The sequence below is a fragment of the Lepisosteus oculatus genome, chromosome 11 (genome assembly GCF_040954835.1).
Source record: "Lepisosteus oculatus isolate fLepOcu1 chromosome 11, fLepOcu1.hap2, whole genome shotgun sequence".
Lineage (NCBI taxonomy): Eukaryota > Metazoa > Chordata > Actinopteri > Semionotiformes > Lepisosteidae > Lepisosteus > Lepisosteus oculatus.
In genome coordinates this window covers 12863007-12883007 of record NC_090706.1, presented here as the reverse complement: position 1 = coordinate 12883007, position 20001 = coordinate 12863007, and the positions used below count along the sequence as shown (strand labels likewise).

At 36.3% G+C, this 20001-nt stretch overlaps 1 protein-coding gene across 1 annotated transcript in view; it reads left to right on the top strand.

Moving 5' to 3' along the window:
* LOC102689868 (ephrin type-A receptor 7) overlaps positions 1-15208 on the top strand; it is a 258096-nt gene extending 242888 nt beyond the window's left edge. The window contains exons 12-17 of the mRNA XM_015348878.2: positions 319-380; positions 752-955; positions 3714-3866; positions 6740-6933; positions 9871-10035; positions 10987-15208. Of these exons, the coding sequence (XP_015204364.2) occupies positions 319-380; positions 752-955; positions 3714-3866; positions 6740-6933; positions 9871-10035; positions 10987-11101 (893 nt within the window). The 3' untranslated portion in view covers positions 11102-15208. The remainder of the gene's footprint in view (positions 1-318; positions 381-751; positions 956-3713; positions 3867-6739; positions 6934-9870; positions 10036-10986) is intronic.
* Positions 15209-20001: the final 4793 nt, after the last annotated feature.

Below are 20001 nucleotides of genomic sequence, written 5' to 3'. Positions count from 1 at the left end.
CAAACCTGGAAAAGAGTTTTACTTTAGTCAGTTCAAACAAGAAACGAGTTAAATAAGGCAACTAAGATGTATCCCTTAATGCATAAGCGCATTAAGGAATCTTTGTGAAGTACTTTGAGTTAAAAATATATAGTTCAGATACAGTATGTTGCTTCTCCTTTAATTATACGTTTTATATATTATTTATTATATTATATATTTATATATGTTTTCCATTGTCTAGATTTAGAAATGTAATCTTTTCTCACAAAATACTTAACTACTGGTTTCAATTCCTTTGGATTAATCTGTATCTTGATTAATGTTTTTTCTTTATAGGAAATACCATGATGATTGTGGTGGAGTGTATGACAAATGGAGTATTGGACTCTTTTCTGAGGGTGAGTGTTAAAAATCTGTATGAAATTTAACATGCTCTTCAGCACTTCAGCAGCGTTCTACACCTTTGAAAAATACACGAAACTACCTATCATAATCTACCTGTTTTGTTAAGCTTGCCAGTTGTTGCATCTGTTTTTATCACATAAAGGTACTTCAAATTTCTGCTAAGATGTAGTAAATGTGGACTTTAAAAATTACAGTCCAATTCCACGTAGTATCTAAATCTTTTTTTTGTGCAGAGGCAGCCTGTGTGTTAGGGATGCTCAATTCCTTTTGTGGCTGTGCAGCTAATATGATAGCTACACAAAGCTTATATGATAGTGTACTGCAAAATGTGATGCAGAGCAAATCACAGTTTGTTGTGTTGCAGAAACACGAGAGCCAGTTCACTGTGATCCAGCTGATTGGGATGCTGTGTGGAATTGCTTCTGGAATGAAGTATCTCACTGAGATGGGATATGTTCATAAAAGTCTTGCAGCTCACAAGGTCCTAGTCAACAGCAACCTGGTGTGCAAAGTATCAGGATTCAGACCATTACAGGAGGAGAAAATAGAGTCTGTGTATACAACGCTGGTACGTACTGACATTTCTTTAGAAGGTTTTTTACAGATGAGTGTTAAACTACTGTGTTTAATAAAGCATGTCTGTCCTGACAGCTTTAGAGGTTTCTTAATTGACCAACTCTTTGCCAGTTAAACATTTGTGTGAATCACAGTATCACAGTAATTGCACATGAAAACATCAGTTTTCCAGAGTTCTGGAGACATTTCTTACTAAAGATGTTATTCACATACTAATTATTTAAATTTTATAAAACCTTTAATTTGCTACTAGAGTCTTAATAGGCACATAATGTTAGAAAGAAGATGTTATTATGGAAGCGTTTCCCAACTGCTTATTATTTCCACTTGTATACTATATATTTGAACGCTTTAGGCCAGTGTTAAATAGTGAATATTTGTTATCCAAACAACATAATATCACACATAAGGGGACAGGTAAGTAGAGAGTGGGAAATAAAAAAAAACAATTAACATAAATCTGAATATCACAGATTTACCCGAACAGTACTGTAGGTATAATTTAAGGCACTTAATTTTCTAATTCTCTGGTAAAAGAGGAATAAATCACAGGCAGACTAGAACAAATATTTATTAACAATGACAACATCTCAAAGTAAATGACACAAAACGTTAGACAACATACAACATTAAGGAAAAACATAGATACTAGTTAAATTATTCACAAAACAAGGCATCTCAGAGGCCTACAGTATGTTCCACAGACCCAGAAACCCAGAGTGTTTCCCATTGGCCTTTACCATTCTTGGCCTCCTAATATCCCCATATATGAATTGGATTCATCTCTGTGTTCTCCTCCCCACTGATAGCTAATGTGTGGTGAGCGTAGTGTGTGCACTTTGGCTGCTGTTTCATCAACCAGGTGGATGCTGCACATTGGTGCTGGTGGTGGACCCTATTACTTATAAAGTGCTTTGATTGGAGTTTCCAAAAAAGCGCTATGCAAGTATAAGATTTTTTTTTAGAAGTACAAACTTGGATGCAAGAGACACGTGATGGTACTGCTTCTCTCTGTCTTCCTTCTGTTCCTTCCCTGTCCTTTTTTTGTGCTGTGTACTAGGACTCACGAAGACTCTAATAATTTATTTTATTTGCATACTTTCTCTGTGACCTGTCCCCTTGCATTTTGTGCAAGTGTTAGTATGAGATCCTAATATCACTAGCAATGCTTGAACTGCATATAAACTCATACAGTAACTGCATCCAGTTTATATGAGCTTCTTTATGTGCAGTTATTACTGTAGTCTGTTATCTATCACTTTAGCTACAGCTCAGATTCTTCCTTCTAACATCACGGGCAATTATTCTCTGCAGAAATACAACTACAAGCATTTTTTTTTGCTTTCCAGACTAGTACCATTGCTGTTAATCTCTGTAAAAAATAATGTGTCAGAAATACTGCCATTTAGTTCTCTTAAAGCAAAGGAGAAATGACTGCCAGATTGTCATTTTGTTTTTCACAGAAAAAGAATCAGTGGAACTTGAATTTGAGAAAACTGTACTTCATGTGTCCATCCTGGTTTAAAACACAGGTGGCTTTAAATGTTGGGAGAAATGTCAGATAAGCATTTTGTTTCACATAGGTGCAACATTTCGGAGCTCGGTTTGTGTTGCCTGAGGACTAATGCCTTTCAAGTTGATTATTTTTAATCAATTTTCAAAGTGTTTGGAAAATTGAACAGTGTGTGGGACCAGCCATGTTACACATGAAAATAATAATAATAATAATAATAATTGCTTACACTTATATAGCGCTTTTCTGGACACTCCACTCAAAGCGCTTTACAGGTAATGGGGACCACCAATGTGCAGCACCCACCTGGATGATGCGACAGCAGCCATAGTGCGCCAGAACACTCACCACACATCAGCTATCAGTGGGGAAGAGAGCAGAGTAATGTAGCCAATTCATGGATGGGGATTATTAGGAGGCCGTGATTGGTAAGGGCCAATGGGAAATTTGGCCAGGACGCCAGGGTTACACCCCTACTCTATTTTTTCGAGAAACACCCTGGGATTTTTAATGACCACAGAGAGTCAGGACCTCGGTTTAACGTCTCATCCGAAGGCACTGCCTGTTTACAGTAATACAGTTTACAGTCCCCATCACTATACTGGGGCATTAGGACCCACATGGACCGCAGGGTGAGCGCCCCCTGCTGGCCCCACTAACACCTCTTCCTGTTTTTTCCATATACTGTAGTTTTCTGGATGATGCCTAGAAGTTGTGTAAACATTCTTTAGAATGAAGTTTGATTTTTTTTCTGTATAAATACATTTTAAGGTTTATATTTTGATAACAAACTTACATGTAACTTGTGCTGTGATATTCAGTGCTATTGCCAGTATATGCCAGATTTCCAATCTGTTGGTTCACCAGTTTTCAAGGAAAAAATTATGAATGAGCACCTTTGTACCACATGGGTGAAACATGATATCAACTATCTAGTGATCTAGGATTTCATATAGTCAGTAAATGTATCAAATTTTCAAAGTGTATATGCAAAAAAACTTCAATTGAAATCCTAACACAACTTTCAGGAATAAATCCAGATAGGTGTAAGAGATGAAATCATAGGGTTTGATTCACTGGGATGTCAACTTTTTTACCTTTGCTGCCCCTTTGAAAATATAACACCGTCATTGAGCACTTCTGAAGTCCAGTTGGCTGCCTACTGATTAGATGATGTGTGGATTTCTTTATTCACAACTATTTCTTATGTGTATAATACCTGGTGTGTGTTCCCTAGCATGGAGGAAAGAATATGGTTTTGTGGACGGCTCCAGAGGCCATCCAATACCACCGATACAGCTCAGCCTCAGATGTGTGGAGCTTTGGCATCATCATGTGGGAAGTTATGTCTTACGGAGAGAGACCTTACTGGGACATGTCCAATCAAGATGTGAGTTCAGTTTATGTACTGTATTGTATATGTAAATGGCTAGAATATAAAAATTAGTTTTAGCTCGAGAATGATCAACCATTTATCATGTTGTAATTGCAGAGATTACAAGTTGTCATTATTGTTGCCTCTAATAGGAACAGGTTGTTTTGGAATAATATCAGATCGCTGCAGGTGATGTACAAATTATTGTCTTTCAGGTTGGCATTCTGAGTGCTTAATGTCATTTTCAAATGGCTTGCCATGGGCTTTAAATATGTTCAGTGATGGGATTTTTTTCCCTCTAATAACGCATATTAACCATTCAGATAAATGTATTAACGTAAACCAAAAATTATCAAACAAATTGTAGCTGCTTACAATATATGATACAAGTGTCATTTTAAGAGCTCTTCGTGCTGCTTTTGCTGGGGGCATTACACAGTTCTTTAGGAGGGATCAACTTTAGTTCCAGCTGTGAAAACTACCGTGTTTTTTCATTGTATGTGGTTGATAAAATTAAAATATTTCCTGTATCTTTAGTGATGAATAAAAAGCCTAATCAGTGCACAGTTAATCCTGGAATATTAAACCCTGTTAGAATCTTCAGATTTTTTTTCCATTTAAGCTTGACATTTAGAAAAGGCCATTAGTAAATATACCATTAAAAAGAACACCAGTGTCATAAAATGAAGTTATAATGAACATCGGTGTGAAAAAGTCTTAAAATGTACACCGCTGTAAAAAAAACATGTACATATTATTCAATATGAAGTACTGTAGTTCAGGTGGGTAGCTGCATCAGCATACATAGTCTGCAAAGGAACAAGTCATAGGTTTATTCCATGCTGAAAAGAGAAGAGGGAAAAACAACGTTTCAGCTTAATGTCAAACGTTAAACGTGAAGCCTTCATAACACCAGTGTCATAAAATGACGTTATAATGAACATCAGTGTGAAAAGGTCTTAAAATGCTCAGGTATGAGCATCTGAAGATCTGACAGATGTGACAGAAGATTCTCACAGGGTTTAATATTCCAGACCTACCTGTGCACTGATTCGCTCACACCTGAAGAAGGCTTCACAGCCGAAACGTTGTGTTTTCTCTCTTCCCTTTCAGCATGGAATAAACCTATTACTTGCTCCTTATTCAATATGAAATGTTTTTTTTTTTCAAAACAGCCTGCACAACATATAAAATAGATTTAATCCACTTTATCATTTAATTTTGTTGACCAAACCTTTTTAAAAATGATGAAGGGGGATGAAGTGACTTGGGAGTCTTAATCTGTTTAATATAATACTGTATATCCCATCAAATCATAAATGATGAAACTTCCCTTGTTTTTAAAACTTGAACTTATGAAGAAGTCGTTCTAATGCTAAACAGAGAGAAATAAATAAGAACGATGGAAGATGAAACTGTGGTAATCATTTGAGGTTCAGAAAATGAAAAAAAAGCTATCCTATGTTTTTTCCTTTAATGGTCTAAAAAAATGAATTACTCTTGGCAACTTTGGGCATTTTATGATGACATTCGATCAAAAATCCAATCAAAAATTTCATTTACTGTATTTTTAGTGAAGATGAAAAAGCTGAAAGAGTTCAGGTACCTGTAAACCTACAGTATAACATTAAACTCTGTTATAGCTGCATAATATTCTTTGCCATTTAAACATTTAGAAAATGTCCACTAATAAATGCACCATTGTTCCATATAAAACTTAACATAACTAGGCAGAGTCTATAGTAAATTATAAACACATCTCGAGAGCCTCTAGGTTCTTCCCCAACAAATATTTGATTTAAACACCTAAAAATAGTATTACTGTCTCCAATAGTACAGCCGTACTCCCCTTTAGGACAGGTTTAAATAAACTAAATGATACTTTGGCTGCCAGCAGCTACAGTAGCTAACCAACCAAACTGCAGACCTTCTCTCATGCATAATCGTATAGTATATCCTTTTCAATTCCTGTAGCCAATCCAACAGATCCTAGTGGTATAACATTATGCAGACACTCCTGTTAGGTCATTCAGAGCTCAAATGCAACAAAACCCAGCTGAACCTGGCTGTCCTAGACTGGTGTTTGGTAATCCTTTATCCGTAATAGACAAGGTGTGGACTTTAAAAAAGTTCTGCTGCAAGTAAAACACAGTGAAACAAATGGTGGTCAGAGGACATACATCCAAATGGTGGTCAGAGGACATATATCTAGCTAACTCCCTAGCTGATTTTACAGTGAAAAGTGCCATAGAGAAGACGATCCCTAAATCTTAACTAGCCTTACCTGTCTGTTTTTATGTGGATTACTCCTGTCAGGCTGCCTTTTCTCATGTGTGGCCGATGACTTGTAATACAATAATTATTTTGATAAAGAACATCTACAGACTTTCAGTTTGATCGAAACATTTCACTAATCTCCTGGTCTAAGACCTTCGTCTCTCTGCATTGGAATATTGCAGCTCTCTCTTAGAGCAGCCTCAGCTCACTTCAGATATTCTCTAGCTCACTTCTCCCTGACACCCCCTCTTCTGGCTACCTGTGTCTGTTTGGGTTCAGTTGAATACTCTTGAGCTTACCTACACTCATGTGAGATATCATAAACTTACCATATCTGACATCATCTCTATATTTGATTTTTGTTCAGCTACAGTGCACTACAATTTTTGGTCATGATATTGTTTTTGCTTTGACTCTTTTACTCTGTGATGAATATATTTACGGATTTCTTTGATGTATACCAGTTTGCATTACGTATTTGGAGTATTTGTGCAGTATTAATACTTTGTAGGTCACTGTTTATTCGACTTGTGTAATTGTGTTATCTGCCATGATTAGCTTTGGGGACCTACTACTAAAGCACTAAGTGTCTCCTGAACTTGTTTTTGCAGGTCATTAAAGCTATTGAGGATGGTTTTCGTTTGCCTGCTCCTATTAACTGCCCTACACCTCTCCATCAGCTAATGTTGGACTGCTGGCAGAAGGATCGCAATGAGAGACCCAAATTCACACAAATCCACAGTATCCTCAACAAAACTGTGCGCAATCCTGATAGTGTAAAAACATCCACACTTGCCCGTACAAGGTATTTATTTTTGTCTATTTCCCTAGCACTGCACATTTACTGATATTGCAGGGTATTATGAGTGAATGGGGGCAGCAGCTTGCTCCCACTGTACAAAGACATTCTGGTGGATAACGGGGCTCCAAATGAGCAGTTTTCTAACTGTACCCCCGGTGTGAGTGTATGCATGTTTCTCTCTGGGCATCTGCCCTGAGATGGACTGGTGTCCTGTCCAGATTGTATCCTGCTTTACAGCCATTGCTTGCCTATTCAGGTATTCGGTAACATTTGGTGCATTCGGGTACAATCGAGTACATTGGGTACATTCAGACACATTCTGGTACATTTGGGTACGTTTGGGGGTTCATTCGGGTACGTTCGGGCATCTTCGTGTACATTGAGGTACATTTGGGTACATTCAGGTGAATCGGTTACATTTGGGCACATAGGGTACATTCTGGTACATTGGGCATATTCAGGTATATTCAGGTATATTCTGGTACATTGAGTGCATTCAGGTACATTCTGGTACATTGGGCACATTCAGGTATATTCTGGTACATTGGGTACAGTCAGGTACATTGGGTGCTTTTGGGTACACTTGGATACATCAGGTACATTCTGGTTCATTTGAGTACATGGGCACATTAAAGTACATTCCTGTACTTTAGGGTACATTGAGTACATTCAATTACACCTGGACCATGAACATGGTCACAATTGTGATTGAGATATACTTTGGATAGTCTGATTTTTTGTTTTTGTTGTTGTTGTTCACCTTTTCAACCCTGCCATTAATTCCACATTCATGCAGGCAACATCAAATGGGTTTTTAACAACTTGTATCCTGAAGATTCCAGCGTTTATTAGAGATCTTCAATAGCTGACTTTTGATTTGTATTTGCCTTATATATCACTTGTCTCACAGCCTGTGTCTGAAAAATATATTTGTATTCCCTTCCTGGAAGGATCATTTTATGTTATTTGCTTTACATTTTCTTGCTCCTTGTCCATGTATAATGTCACTCAAAACTACATCTTTTTAAAAATATTTTTCTTGTTTAACTCTCATTTGCAGAAACTTACCCATAACAGAACTGAAAAAAATTGTAATGACCTTCTGATTTTTCTTTCTCTTATGAACTGGGGTTATTTTTTAAGTTTTCCAGTCTGTCGATGCAGCTCCCTTCCTTAGTTCCATTTGAAACATCCTGGATAAAGTTCTATAAATAGTATTTCTCCTGTCCTTTAGTACAACTAGGAAAATACCACCCTGGCTCCCGTAATGCCTTAGTATCTGTTATATTTTACTCAGATTACAAATTACTCGGTACTTATGTAGGTCCTTTTATAACCAGGGAACACAGTCAAAATCTTTTTTTTAATTCAGAATGATAAACCAGATTTAAAATATTTATTTAGCACCATGACTATTTGTTAGTACCGATCTGATATTATCTTGAGAACTAAAACCTTTACAATTATGTTGTTTCAGTATTAAAACATTTTCAGAATTATTTCAGAGATTTCAAGTTTACCTCTAGGGTTACCATACTGTGTCCACAATTTCCCATTGGTTCTACCCTGTGTATTTCTTTATATCCTGGTTGCTTGGGAAGATCCGGTCAATAAAGGCATCTCTAGTGGTGCCTTTACAAACTGGGTTAAGAAACAATTACTTACCATTTTCACTATATCAATTTCAGCATAACATTTTCCATCAGATTATCCCAAATTTTATATAAATCCAAATTTATTTTGGAGCATTTGAACCCCTTATACTGTACAGTACATACCATATTACTGTTGCTACATATAGTACTTTCATGAGCTCATCAAACAGTAAGCTAAAGTACAGTATGGGTGCACATGACTGTATTGGGTGGTTTATACAGTAGTTGTACCCAATACTAGCTTTTCAGTAGCCTAACATTCTTCCATTTTGTCCCTCATAGCTGTAACATAGAGAAATTAGTATTAAATCACTAATTTCTGATTAATTGATGTGTTCTAATGAATTGATATGTAATAGTGTTTTGTGTTTTGCATTTGCATTTTTGATCTAGATATTTTTGATGTACTGTAGATGTTTTACTGGGGGAGTTTAATTTTGTTACAATGTTTCCATGGTTTGGTCAAATTCTAATGATGACAAAGCCAGGCAATAAAACAAAGCATAGAGTACTTAAGCCGTTAACTGTTAACTCGTTAACTCACCTGGATGAGGAAATAACAGCACTAACCTGTCACAACCCCCCTCACTTATGAGGAATGAGCCAGGGAGGGTGCTGCAATGGTGAAACGGGATGGTGGAGCTGTGCTAGAAACAAGTGTACAGTCAGGAAGCATTTATACATAGGGAAGCAGAAGTGCAATGTTAGAATGTAACTTCATTTCGAACTTTTGTAAATAACACTATTTGTTGAGGTAACAATATAATGTATAATTTTTTACCCAGATCCTAGAGGGATATTTTGTTTATTTCAAATCAACTCATTTTCTTCATTGAACCCTTAATTCTTGTGGGGAACAGTATTAAGTTCCTGTGTGGCTGTACAATCATACTGTATAATTGATTAAATATCAAATTAAGGCAGTTGAAATAAAAAATAACAAGTAGTAACTTAAAGAATTATTAAATACAGTATCTATTAGTTTTGCTGCCCATCAGACACAGATGTCTGAATTAAGAAAGGTGTTCTATAAAAGAAAATACGAAGTATCTTAAAAATGGTTGGAGGGATATACTGTATAGTCATATGAATATATAGTCATCTGAATATATAGACACAACAAATAAGAATTAGCAACTCTGAACAATGGTATTATATTAAAATATACAGCATAACATAACTATTACAAGCAATATTTCTGGTTAATGACATTATTAGAGTTTCATGCTAAACGCCTTAAGGGTACCAAACAACACTCACTCACTGTAATGTCATTGTGTTGCAGAACTCTCAGTACCTCCATTCCTTTGACTGAGCGCACCTTCAGCTCCTTTCCCAGTTTCAGCTCTGTGGGAGAGTGGCTGGAGGCCTTTGAGATGGGCAGATACAAGGATAACTTCACAGCAGCTGGCTACTGCTACCTGGAGTCAGTAGCACGGATGACAGTCCAGTAAGTGTCTAGAGTAGCAGTGTGAATAGTGCTGCACTTACTGTACATTATCACAAGAAATCCAACAATCAGTTAACAAGACAAAATGACTTTGTGTGAGAGAAATCTGGTTTTGGTTTTCTGACAGAAGTTGAAAACTTTGAAATAGTGTGTGGAGAAAAGAGTCTTTCTTCCTCTTCAAACTTCACACATTTTTTAAATCTTTTTAATCTGGAGCAAACATTGCTCTTCTGTTGCTATTAGTGTCAAGAAAAAGTAGGCTGTATTCTTGTACAGAATCTTTTAGACCTGAAACATACTATACTAAATAATATATTCGGATTACTAATAAAATTATCCAACAGTAAATATCTCAGTGTTAATATCTATGTGAACCCGAAGATTCAGTTACTTGTAAGACATTTCTAATACCTGCTTCTGAAAGCACATCAGCTTTTATAAATTCTGGCTTATTCCTCCTAACATGCTGCTTCAGATTGGTGACACATGAACAGCTCACCTCAGGTGCTGGTATAACACTTCAGTGGTGGTTAGTTCAGTACCCTGACTTGACTAATCCAAAATTCAAAATTTATTTTTCAAGCATTCTGCTATAAATCTGTCATTTGTTAAGTTGTAGTGTTATTCCCTTTGACACAAGAGGTTGTTATTCTCACAGGCTTACTGTACATACGGCTTTGGAGTACCCTTAAAACACCACATAGTCAGCTATCGTATTATGAAGATTATACATTTACTGTAACACAAGCTTCTTGACAGGAAAAAGCAGGTTAAAAAAGAAAAATGATGAACATAAACCCATGACACAAAAACACTGGTGACTCACATCATTACTGATAAGCTGGCATTACAGAGACTCAGTGTCCAGCATGTGTTGCCATTATTGATGGAAAAAATGCAGGAGTGAAGTTTGGTGATGCCTCTCTCTTTTTTGTTTGCTCTGCTCTGCAGGGATGTGATGAGTTTGGGGATTACATCACTCGATCACCAGAAGCAGATCCTGACTGCTATCCAGACACTGAGAGCACAGGTCATACAGATGCATGGCCGCGGGGTACAGGTGTAGCCCTAAAGGACACACGCTTGATGTACTTTTAAAGTTAAAGGAAGAAAGACTGCCAAGGGCCGCTGACAACATGCATTTTACAAATGGAAGAGTCCAGCGGGAGGTCCTGTGGAAAGAATCTGGGAGGAGTGGATTCAGCTGAGCTTGCAGTGCTAGTCTAATAGTCCCTTTGTAACAAGAGGTGCTGTTCTTCTTTGGCACATGCCGGTTCTGCATCGGTACAGATAACAGGTTCTGTTTCCACCTCTGAAAATGCTTTAATGTGATTCGATTACTATACTGTCTGTCATACTGTGTCTGTGATGACTTCCAGGACTAACCTAGGAACGTCAAATTTTAACAGGGTCCTAAACTTTTGTCAAAAAAGCACTCACTGTGAGAGGCCCAGAGAGCAGAGATCATGATCACTGTCCTGTACCTGATCTGAATATCTGGAAAGATGCAACACATTTTAAGCATGAGAAAAGGTGGAAAACTTTCTAGTGGAGTGAAAAGAGAGTAGTTAATTATTTGATATTTTTGTTTCTATGTTACAGAATTGCACATACATGTCTCTACAGACATTTGATGGCAAGATTAATGATTGTTTATTAATTGTACCATTCTCTGGGCCATTTTTAAATATTTTTTTGGTACATGTAGACCAGAAAAACACAGTATTTCTTTAGTATCCATATGCTATTTGTTTTTGTGGCATCTTGGATAAAGGAATACCAAACATCAACATATGTAAGTGGATTTTGTTCTCACTTACACTATTTTTTTTCTTTTCCTAACTGATTACATACAAGCATTACCTAAATCAAAAGGGATACTGCTGTGTCTGCACACATAATAAACACACTGTAGCTTCTGAATTTGCAAGTTGGTGTTTTTAAATGTCCTCCCAATCCATCACCAGTTCTGTCCCAAGAGACAGTTAACCGTTTGTGTAAACCACACAACCTGATTTTGCATTTATAAGCCGAACATAGCAAGATGGATAATAAAGATAAAAACTTCTGGCAGCCGTTACAGTAGATATGCACAGGCACTGAACCAGATGTTTATGTTTGGTCATGATGGTAAGTTTTTTATGGTGTGAGTGTAGTTTTATTAAAATCTAATTTCTTAGAAAAAAAGTGAAAAAAAAAACTTTATATTGACTGCAAGCTTTATTTTTGCACTCATTTAAGCCAACAGTCTCTACATTAGCATTTCAGATTCTCTTGAAAGCTGAAACCGGAGTGAAGTTGTCTCCATTTGGCTTTTTATTTGCAAATGCAAGCCCTTGCCACCATGCAGTGCAAGTGTTAATCATGAAGGATTTCACTTCCTGACAAATGCCCATGATAATGAGAAGGCTTGAGCACAAAAGGGTAAAATTTGCAAACCATTACTCATGTGGGTCTAGATGGAAGAAATTGGCGATAGAAGTAATGAAGCATTAATTCTGGGTACAATCCCACAGAAATGCAATATGTATCACGGAAAGGCTGGGATGTGATACTGTTTTGTTTTGTACTGAAAATATTTATCTTTAAAACCCAATAACGCTAAAAACAACCTCCAAGTTAAAAATCATAGTATTCATAGAATTCATTTTTAATGACTTCCTTTATATCGAAGAAGCTGCATAAATAGTTGATACCCTCCAGACGTGCACCTTAATTCCACATTTAATCTACAGAATTTTTTTAATTCAATATACAATTTAGATAAGCTTACCTGTGCTAAAACGTTGCTGTAAACCTCTACAGTAATTGTCAATGCAGAAAACTGCTCCAGCTTGTTTTAATAGAGCTATTAATCTGTCTTTTAGAGCCTCTGCAAAGCTGCGAGAGAATCCATTGGCTGAAAAAACAAGATTCTAGATCTACACAGTTTTATATTTGGCTATAATTATTAGCTAAAGAGCCAGTCCATGTGGAGAAAAAAACTTTGAGGGTGTAATTTTACTTCATAAGAAATAACAACACCCAAGAATGAAAATGTATGGGAAATGTTTATTGAGTTTTTTAATTATTGGGTATCGTAGACCATTTCCCTGGCTGCAGGACAAGGAGGCAGGGAAGTTTAGAGTTAACACCATTTAGAGTGAGGAGTTAACCAAGGGGCAGCTACACAGCTGGAGATGGGTGGAGGAATATTAATGCAAAGAAGAAAATACTTACATTTAGTATCTTTAGTTTTGTTTGTTTAGAAAGTGGTGTTAGGAATGCTTAACGTTTGTGGCGGCTGAGACAGTGACAGTAAACATGGCTGCCATCCATTAGATTGTAAACTCAATTTGCATTAGCTTATTAGCTTTGCATGGTTAGACTGTTATTGCTTTATTTATTTATTTTATTTTATTTTGGTCAGGTGTTTTTCTACAGAGAAAGTTCTGCAGATAAACCCAAGATCATTACGGCAATGTCGGCAGCATTTTGGTGGAACTCAGGGCAACAGATTCCACAATTTCTTTTTCCAATTTTGTTCTAATATAATTTAAGAGCGGCACTTTTGATTTAAAAAAAACATGACTTGACATTACGATAAAGGTGCTTTGTGATAGAGGTTAAAATGATTGTTGTCATTTGAAGCTGAACAAATTCATGAAACAATACCTTGAAAACCACCTTGTAATTAATGTCTTTGTTTTTATTGTGAGCTATAAATATGTTTTACACTGCCCTGCACTGAAAAAATTGTACTGTAAGTGTCACAAAGGGTCCTGATCCTAAGATCCATTGTGTTTAGTTTATTATCCCCAACCCAACAGTGACTGGATCAACTGAAATTAGAATCAGCTTGGCTCAGAGAAGCTTTTTACATTTTGCACATATGAGGCATTTCAATAATTAAGGTAACAAGATCTCTCATAGTTAAAAATGACATTCCCAGCAGGTATAGCAATATGTTCGACACAGTATTACCATCGTCTGCTTCACCATGAGCCCACACAAGCATGCCACCTGTTCATCATAAAGACAAGAATCAGCTAAGGACGTCATCAAACACAGTAGTTTGGAGAGAGATTTGATTTCTGGGCGCAGAACACCACTGGGATTTATTGCCAACCTATGGATGTGCAAAGACCTCATATCGTACCACAGAAACAGGTGTGAGGGCGAAATGATCAATGAAATTGATAAAAGCAAGACAGATGTTCAACATGAACAGCTACATGGGCATCCAAGCACTTCCTCCACGAATGAGAATGTGTGCTACACTGAAACGTTATCAACCACTCCAGTTCCAATCACACTATTTACAAGCACACTTGTAGCATGGGAGTTCCTGTCACCTTATTTATGGAAACACCTTCATATTTACCCATAGCAACTATACATTTTATCTTTAATGGTTTGCAAATATTGCATAAGAAATAATACAGCAATTGATTTACTCGTGTTAAAATTTCTTATTTACACTGTGTATACACTAGGGATTCTTCTCCTGTACTTGAAAAATGTTAATTTTGTATGCATGTATTACAATGATGTTTCACCACGTCAGCAAGTCTAAATTAATTGAAACCTACAGGTACAGTAATCCTACAACCCTCAGCCAAACATAGCTTGTATACTATTTGTATGAGAGCATGTTTATATTTAAGATTGTTAGTCCAAAATAATGCCAATAATTAAAAATAAGCTGAGTTCCCTGCTTTAGGTCTCCATTATGTAGGATAAATATTTTGTAAATGAAAGTTTCTGTTGTAACAAAATCATTTTTGAGCATTTTTCTACAGACAAAGCTGGTTAAATTTTCTAAGCCATATCCTTTAACAAGAGAAGAGTCTGGTAGTATCTGGAATAGTCTGACAGTAATGTGTTGACCTTCCCTTTATACCACTAAAGCATTTTTATTCAGTTTAGAAAACGTCTTCACTCACTTGCTGCTTAATCTGGCTTTTTTATATATGTCCATGGTCAAAATGTGAAATAATGTAAATATGTATTTGAAAATGCAATCTATTTTTATAAGTTGTTTGAACAAGTGTATTCAAATATCTTCCCACTGTGTAACAATTTTATTGTTTGGGTTAGGAATATACAGTAGTTGAGAGAGTTTCTGAGTGTTTTAGAATAAAAAAGCAAGTTTTGTTATTTTTTTGATAATTTATACTTATTAGAACTCAGTTTCCTGTTAATATATAAGAAGTGTTATTAAAAAAATACAAAAATACCATTCTTGTTTTATTTGCTTCTTTAAACATTTCTGGTTGAGAGCATATACAGTATTAATAGTTAATTCTAAATACCTGAATGAACTACCAGAAAACAACACTGCAAAATTCATCTCTTGTTTAGCTGTCTCTGGTACACTGTTTTTACAGATATCTTCCAGGGAAGGCTTAAAGAGTACAAGGACATACTGTAAGGGAGTTTAAGATAATATTCTTCCCACTTTACTCAGCTACCCTGAAGACATGCCTTCTAGCTAAACCTGAACATATATTTTATTAATTTTACTCGCTGTCCTTTACACACAGTGAGTCAAAAGTACATCTATGCTGAAACAGCCTTGTGCGTTGTCTTCGTTAATTCTTTTCAGGACTTATACTTAATATTTGCTTATGCTTCAGAAAACTGAAAAAAAAATTCAGGACCTTTTAATTAAAGTGAAGGGAATCTCTCTGCCTGGAGTCTTGGAAGAAAAGTTAAGTCCTGACAGACTGCTTGCAGTCACACGGTTGGAAATGTCAGATTGCCAGTTCACTTGGAGAGAGAGGATAAGCAGTGACTTAACCAGCAAAAATGAGTTATGAGGTACTGTAGCTTTTAAGGTGCAACATTACAGCTGGTGATTGGTTTAGGATGTTATCAGGTATAATCCTGGTACACACCCTACAGGTCCCTCATTAGCGGATGTCCTTTGGGTAATGTACAGTGACCTTGGGCCAGTGATCGTAGCAGAAAGAGACTTGCTAGACTTAAAGGAGCCCATCTGTGCCATGTACAGTACAGTACCATTAAGATGTTTCACAATGGAGACAGCTTTAGGACATTCTAGTCTATAGGCATCTTGGAAGCTGTGTCTTATTACTGGGCCCCTTCTAATTCCATTCCTCTGCTCCTCTGCAGGTCCAAACTGCTTTGTCAAGGCAACAGAAAAATTATTAGAAACCTTTAACAGCTCTTAATGCAATAGCATGCTTTGCCACTATACAAGTAATGAATAACATTTCCTGTACTCTGCTAAATACTCTAAAACATTAGCGTTTCATCCCTAAACTTTCAGAAAATTCTGTTTGCCTAAAAATAAATACCTCAAATGTTTTCTTGTTTATTCTTGATTCATTGTTTCTTTTCCCTGTCTCCCATTCTGCTCTGTTAGGAAAGGGAAGCCATTACCTTAACCAAACCTTTTAGAAATCATTTTTCATTTAAGGAACAAGTAATAGGTTTATTCCATGCTAAATAAAAAAAGAAGAACACACACCTGAAGAAGGCTCCACGGCCGAAACGTTGTGTTTTCTTCTTTTTTCAGCATGGAAGAAACCAATTACTTGTTCCTTTGCAGCCTAAACCATGCTGACGCAGCTACCCACCTGAACTACGAAATTTGTCATTTAATTTCAATTCGTGAAATTTTACAGATAACTTAAAATCTCATACTATTATGGTACCAGGAAGGAGGGCCGGTATAAAGAAGGTTGTGACTAAGCAAATAATTCAAGGGTCGTTTAAAAAAGATCCGCTTATATCATATGCAGAGGTTTTCTTGTGTGTTCTTTTTTAATTTGGAAGCATGAATTATACTCACCAGAATCAGAGGATCCTCTGATGAATTGTCTCTCTCAGTGGCAGGCACTGCATGGATAGCTCAAGGAGCTGAGACAAAACCTCCATCACGTTCCCTGGTCTGAACAAACTCTGGATCTCAAACGTTTTGGGAACCAGTGAACCCGATGGACCATGCAGTCCAATCCCACACACCATTACTCTCATCACAACACAGCTGATTATGATCCTGCTGGAAGAATGGGATGAAATATGCATGTATTTCAGAACCTTGCCCTGTCCTTTTAAATCTACCCTGCTTTTTTACCTTTGTTTTTTTTTTCTCAAGTTATTCATTGGGGTTCCTAATATTGTGACTAGTCAGTATATTTTTGTACTCTGCTGTTTAGATTTTCAGATATGTAAGAATTTCTCTGAACAAAACTTTTTTTTTTCATATTTGAAATACTGTAGCTAATTATTTTTATTTTATGGAATCTGCAGTTGACCACCACTTACTGTATGATCCTCATGCTTTTATGAAAGTGGTGAGGACCAGGTGTGGTCTTCTCCAGCACATACTGTACACTGTCAGAGTGCCTCAAACTGGATCCCCCAGTGCTAATGGCAGTTCGAATGGATTGGCGGAGTGATTCTTCCCTCACACCATCATTACAAATTGCCCAGGCACAGGGATGGTGTGTTGCATAGAATATTCTGCCCACTCAGTCTGAGCAGTCCTCAGAAATGTGAAATTAAGAAAATATGATAATGAGAACAAGCGTGTTAGCCCATCAGTGCTCATATATTTTATATACCCTGATTCCTTTACCACAGAATTCCTAGGTGTGAAAACTGCCAAAATGTTCCATGTGTCAATAACTCTTATGTAAACAGGGGTGTTGGTACAAATTGTTTTAGAATGTTTCCATTTACTGTATGTTCTGAGGATCCAACAACACCTGAAATAACTGTTTAGATCAAAGTTTTAAAAATTTTGAAGACCTCAAACTATCAAACTCAAACTTTTTTTATATAACATATCTTACATAGATTGAAAAGATTAAGCTCCTTTACCCTGTTGTGCCTTTTGTTTTAGTGTGCAGGGTTTGAGAATGCAGGGTGTTCAAGATACAAGATGGTGGCATCCCACAGTTAGACTATTGAGTGCTATTACTGTCAAATTCTACAAATTAAGTTACATTTCTGGCTGTTAACTGTTTGATACTTTCACTTTAAATTGTAGCAACCTGGAAAGTTTTATTGACTGATGTTTCTTTGAAGTGCCATGACAGAAGAAAAGATCAATTGAAACACTCCAAAAAGAGAACAATAAATTGCATGAGGCTGTCAAAACACTCACCGCCCAAGTCAAAACTATTGACTATGAAAATAAAGCAATGAAAGAAAATTTTAGACTTTCAGTGCCACAGCACAAGCGACAACTTGATTTCACCATAAAATCTGAACATACCTGACAACTCAGAAAATGCAACACAAATTAATTAAATCAGCTTTGAAACTTTCATCAGAAACTCTAAACAAAATAATTTCCACTTGGTGCAAAAATCAAGACACAATGCGTCACACAATGGACTAAGGTAGGCCAAAGTACTGCAGGTCCATTTTATAAAATAATCTACCACAAAGTACTCAAGTGAAGTAAGTGCAGTTTATTTACACTGCTTCCCATTTCCCCCACAAGAACAAAAATAATCTTCTGCAATTACTCTTATGACTTATGACTTATGACTTATGACTTATGACTTATGACTTATGACTTATGACTTATGACTTATGACTTATGACTTATGACTTATGACTTATGACTTATGACTTATGACTTATGACTTATGACTTATGCTCTGATTTCAGCCACAACTACCTAACTCACCAACTGACTCCACTATTAGTCTGAGGAGCCAGCTTATATACAGTAGTATGTAAGCCCCTCCCCCATTTGGAACAAACCATTTATCCTTTCAAAATCATAATTTCACAATTAATAAATAAATTCATTTGATTTCTTACAAAAGAACAGAATCAAATATATCTTAATAACACAGTTTACATTTCCCTTTATCCTGGTTCAATAAACATCAACAAAAACAATCAAATTTCCCCCTCCTCACATGCATGTGGTTTTAACCATCTCCATAAATACACCTTTAGAAGTAGGGTTAGGTTTGGCCTTCTAAGGCCACCATAGGTTGACCCATCTTGGAAGTTCTGACACCAAACAGTGAGTATCATTCATTTTGAGAGCACTCTCAATTCATGCCACAGTGCTCACTCATACCTGTATGTTTTAAGTATGTGAAATGAAGTAATAGCAGCTACTAGTCAAGTGTGCATCCTCAGGAATGTTTCTAGCAACTGTTTAAGGGAAGGTGTATGAATAGTGTTTCCTGTGCTCCTTGTATCTCATGACAGGCTCCTCTGTCACATAATGGAATGTTCTCAGACTCATTGTTGAGAAATATGAACATTGAAAACAGGCAATTGCTGTAGTTAGGAAAGCAGCATGAAATACAAGATATAAAGGAAAAGCCTGCTGCAATCATGAAACAATATTGGGGAAAAGAGAAAGTGCTGTACAGTACAATTGATCAAAACAAGTGCAGTACTATTAGACCTGTCCTACCGTAGGTTCTGTGACTTCTGTATATTGTCCTTTTGTTGGTATATGTTGGCATTGTATTTGTGTATGACTGGTTATCAATGAATTAATGTTGGATTAGGCTTGGGAATCATGCAATAAGGAGAGAAGTAAATACTGCTGAGTTCTGATACATAACAGTATATAAATTAAAGCTGCTTTGTTATAGTAATGTTGTGTACATCTGGACTAAATCTGTATACCTGTATATTAATATTATTATGTATTAATATTTTAAGCAAAAAAAGTTTACAATTATTACATATGTATACAACATAATGGTTTATTAGGGACTTTGTAATTAACAAAAAGCTATTCATCTTCACCACTTGGAAACAAAGCTATCTCACTTCTACACCATCTATTAAAAAATAAGTCTAAAATAAAATAAGAGTTGGTCAAAAATATGGCATTGAAAAGCAGTACCTATGATATTTTCAACATTAACATGCAATGAAAGCACCAAAATAAAATGAATGATACCCTTCAACTGCTTCTGCTTATGGAATATATCAGTTCAGTTTATCATATGCACAAGTGCAATGAGATAC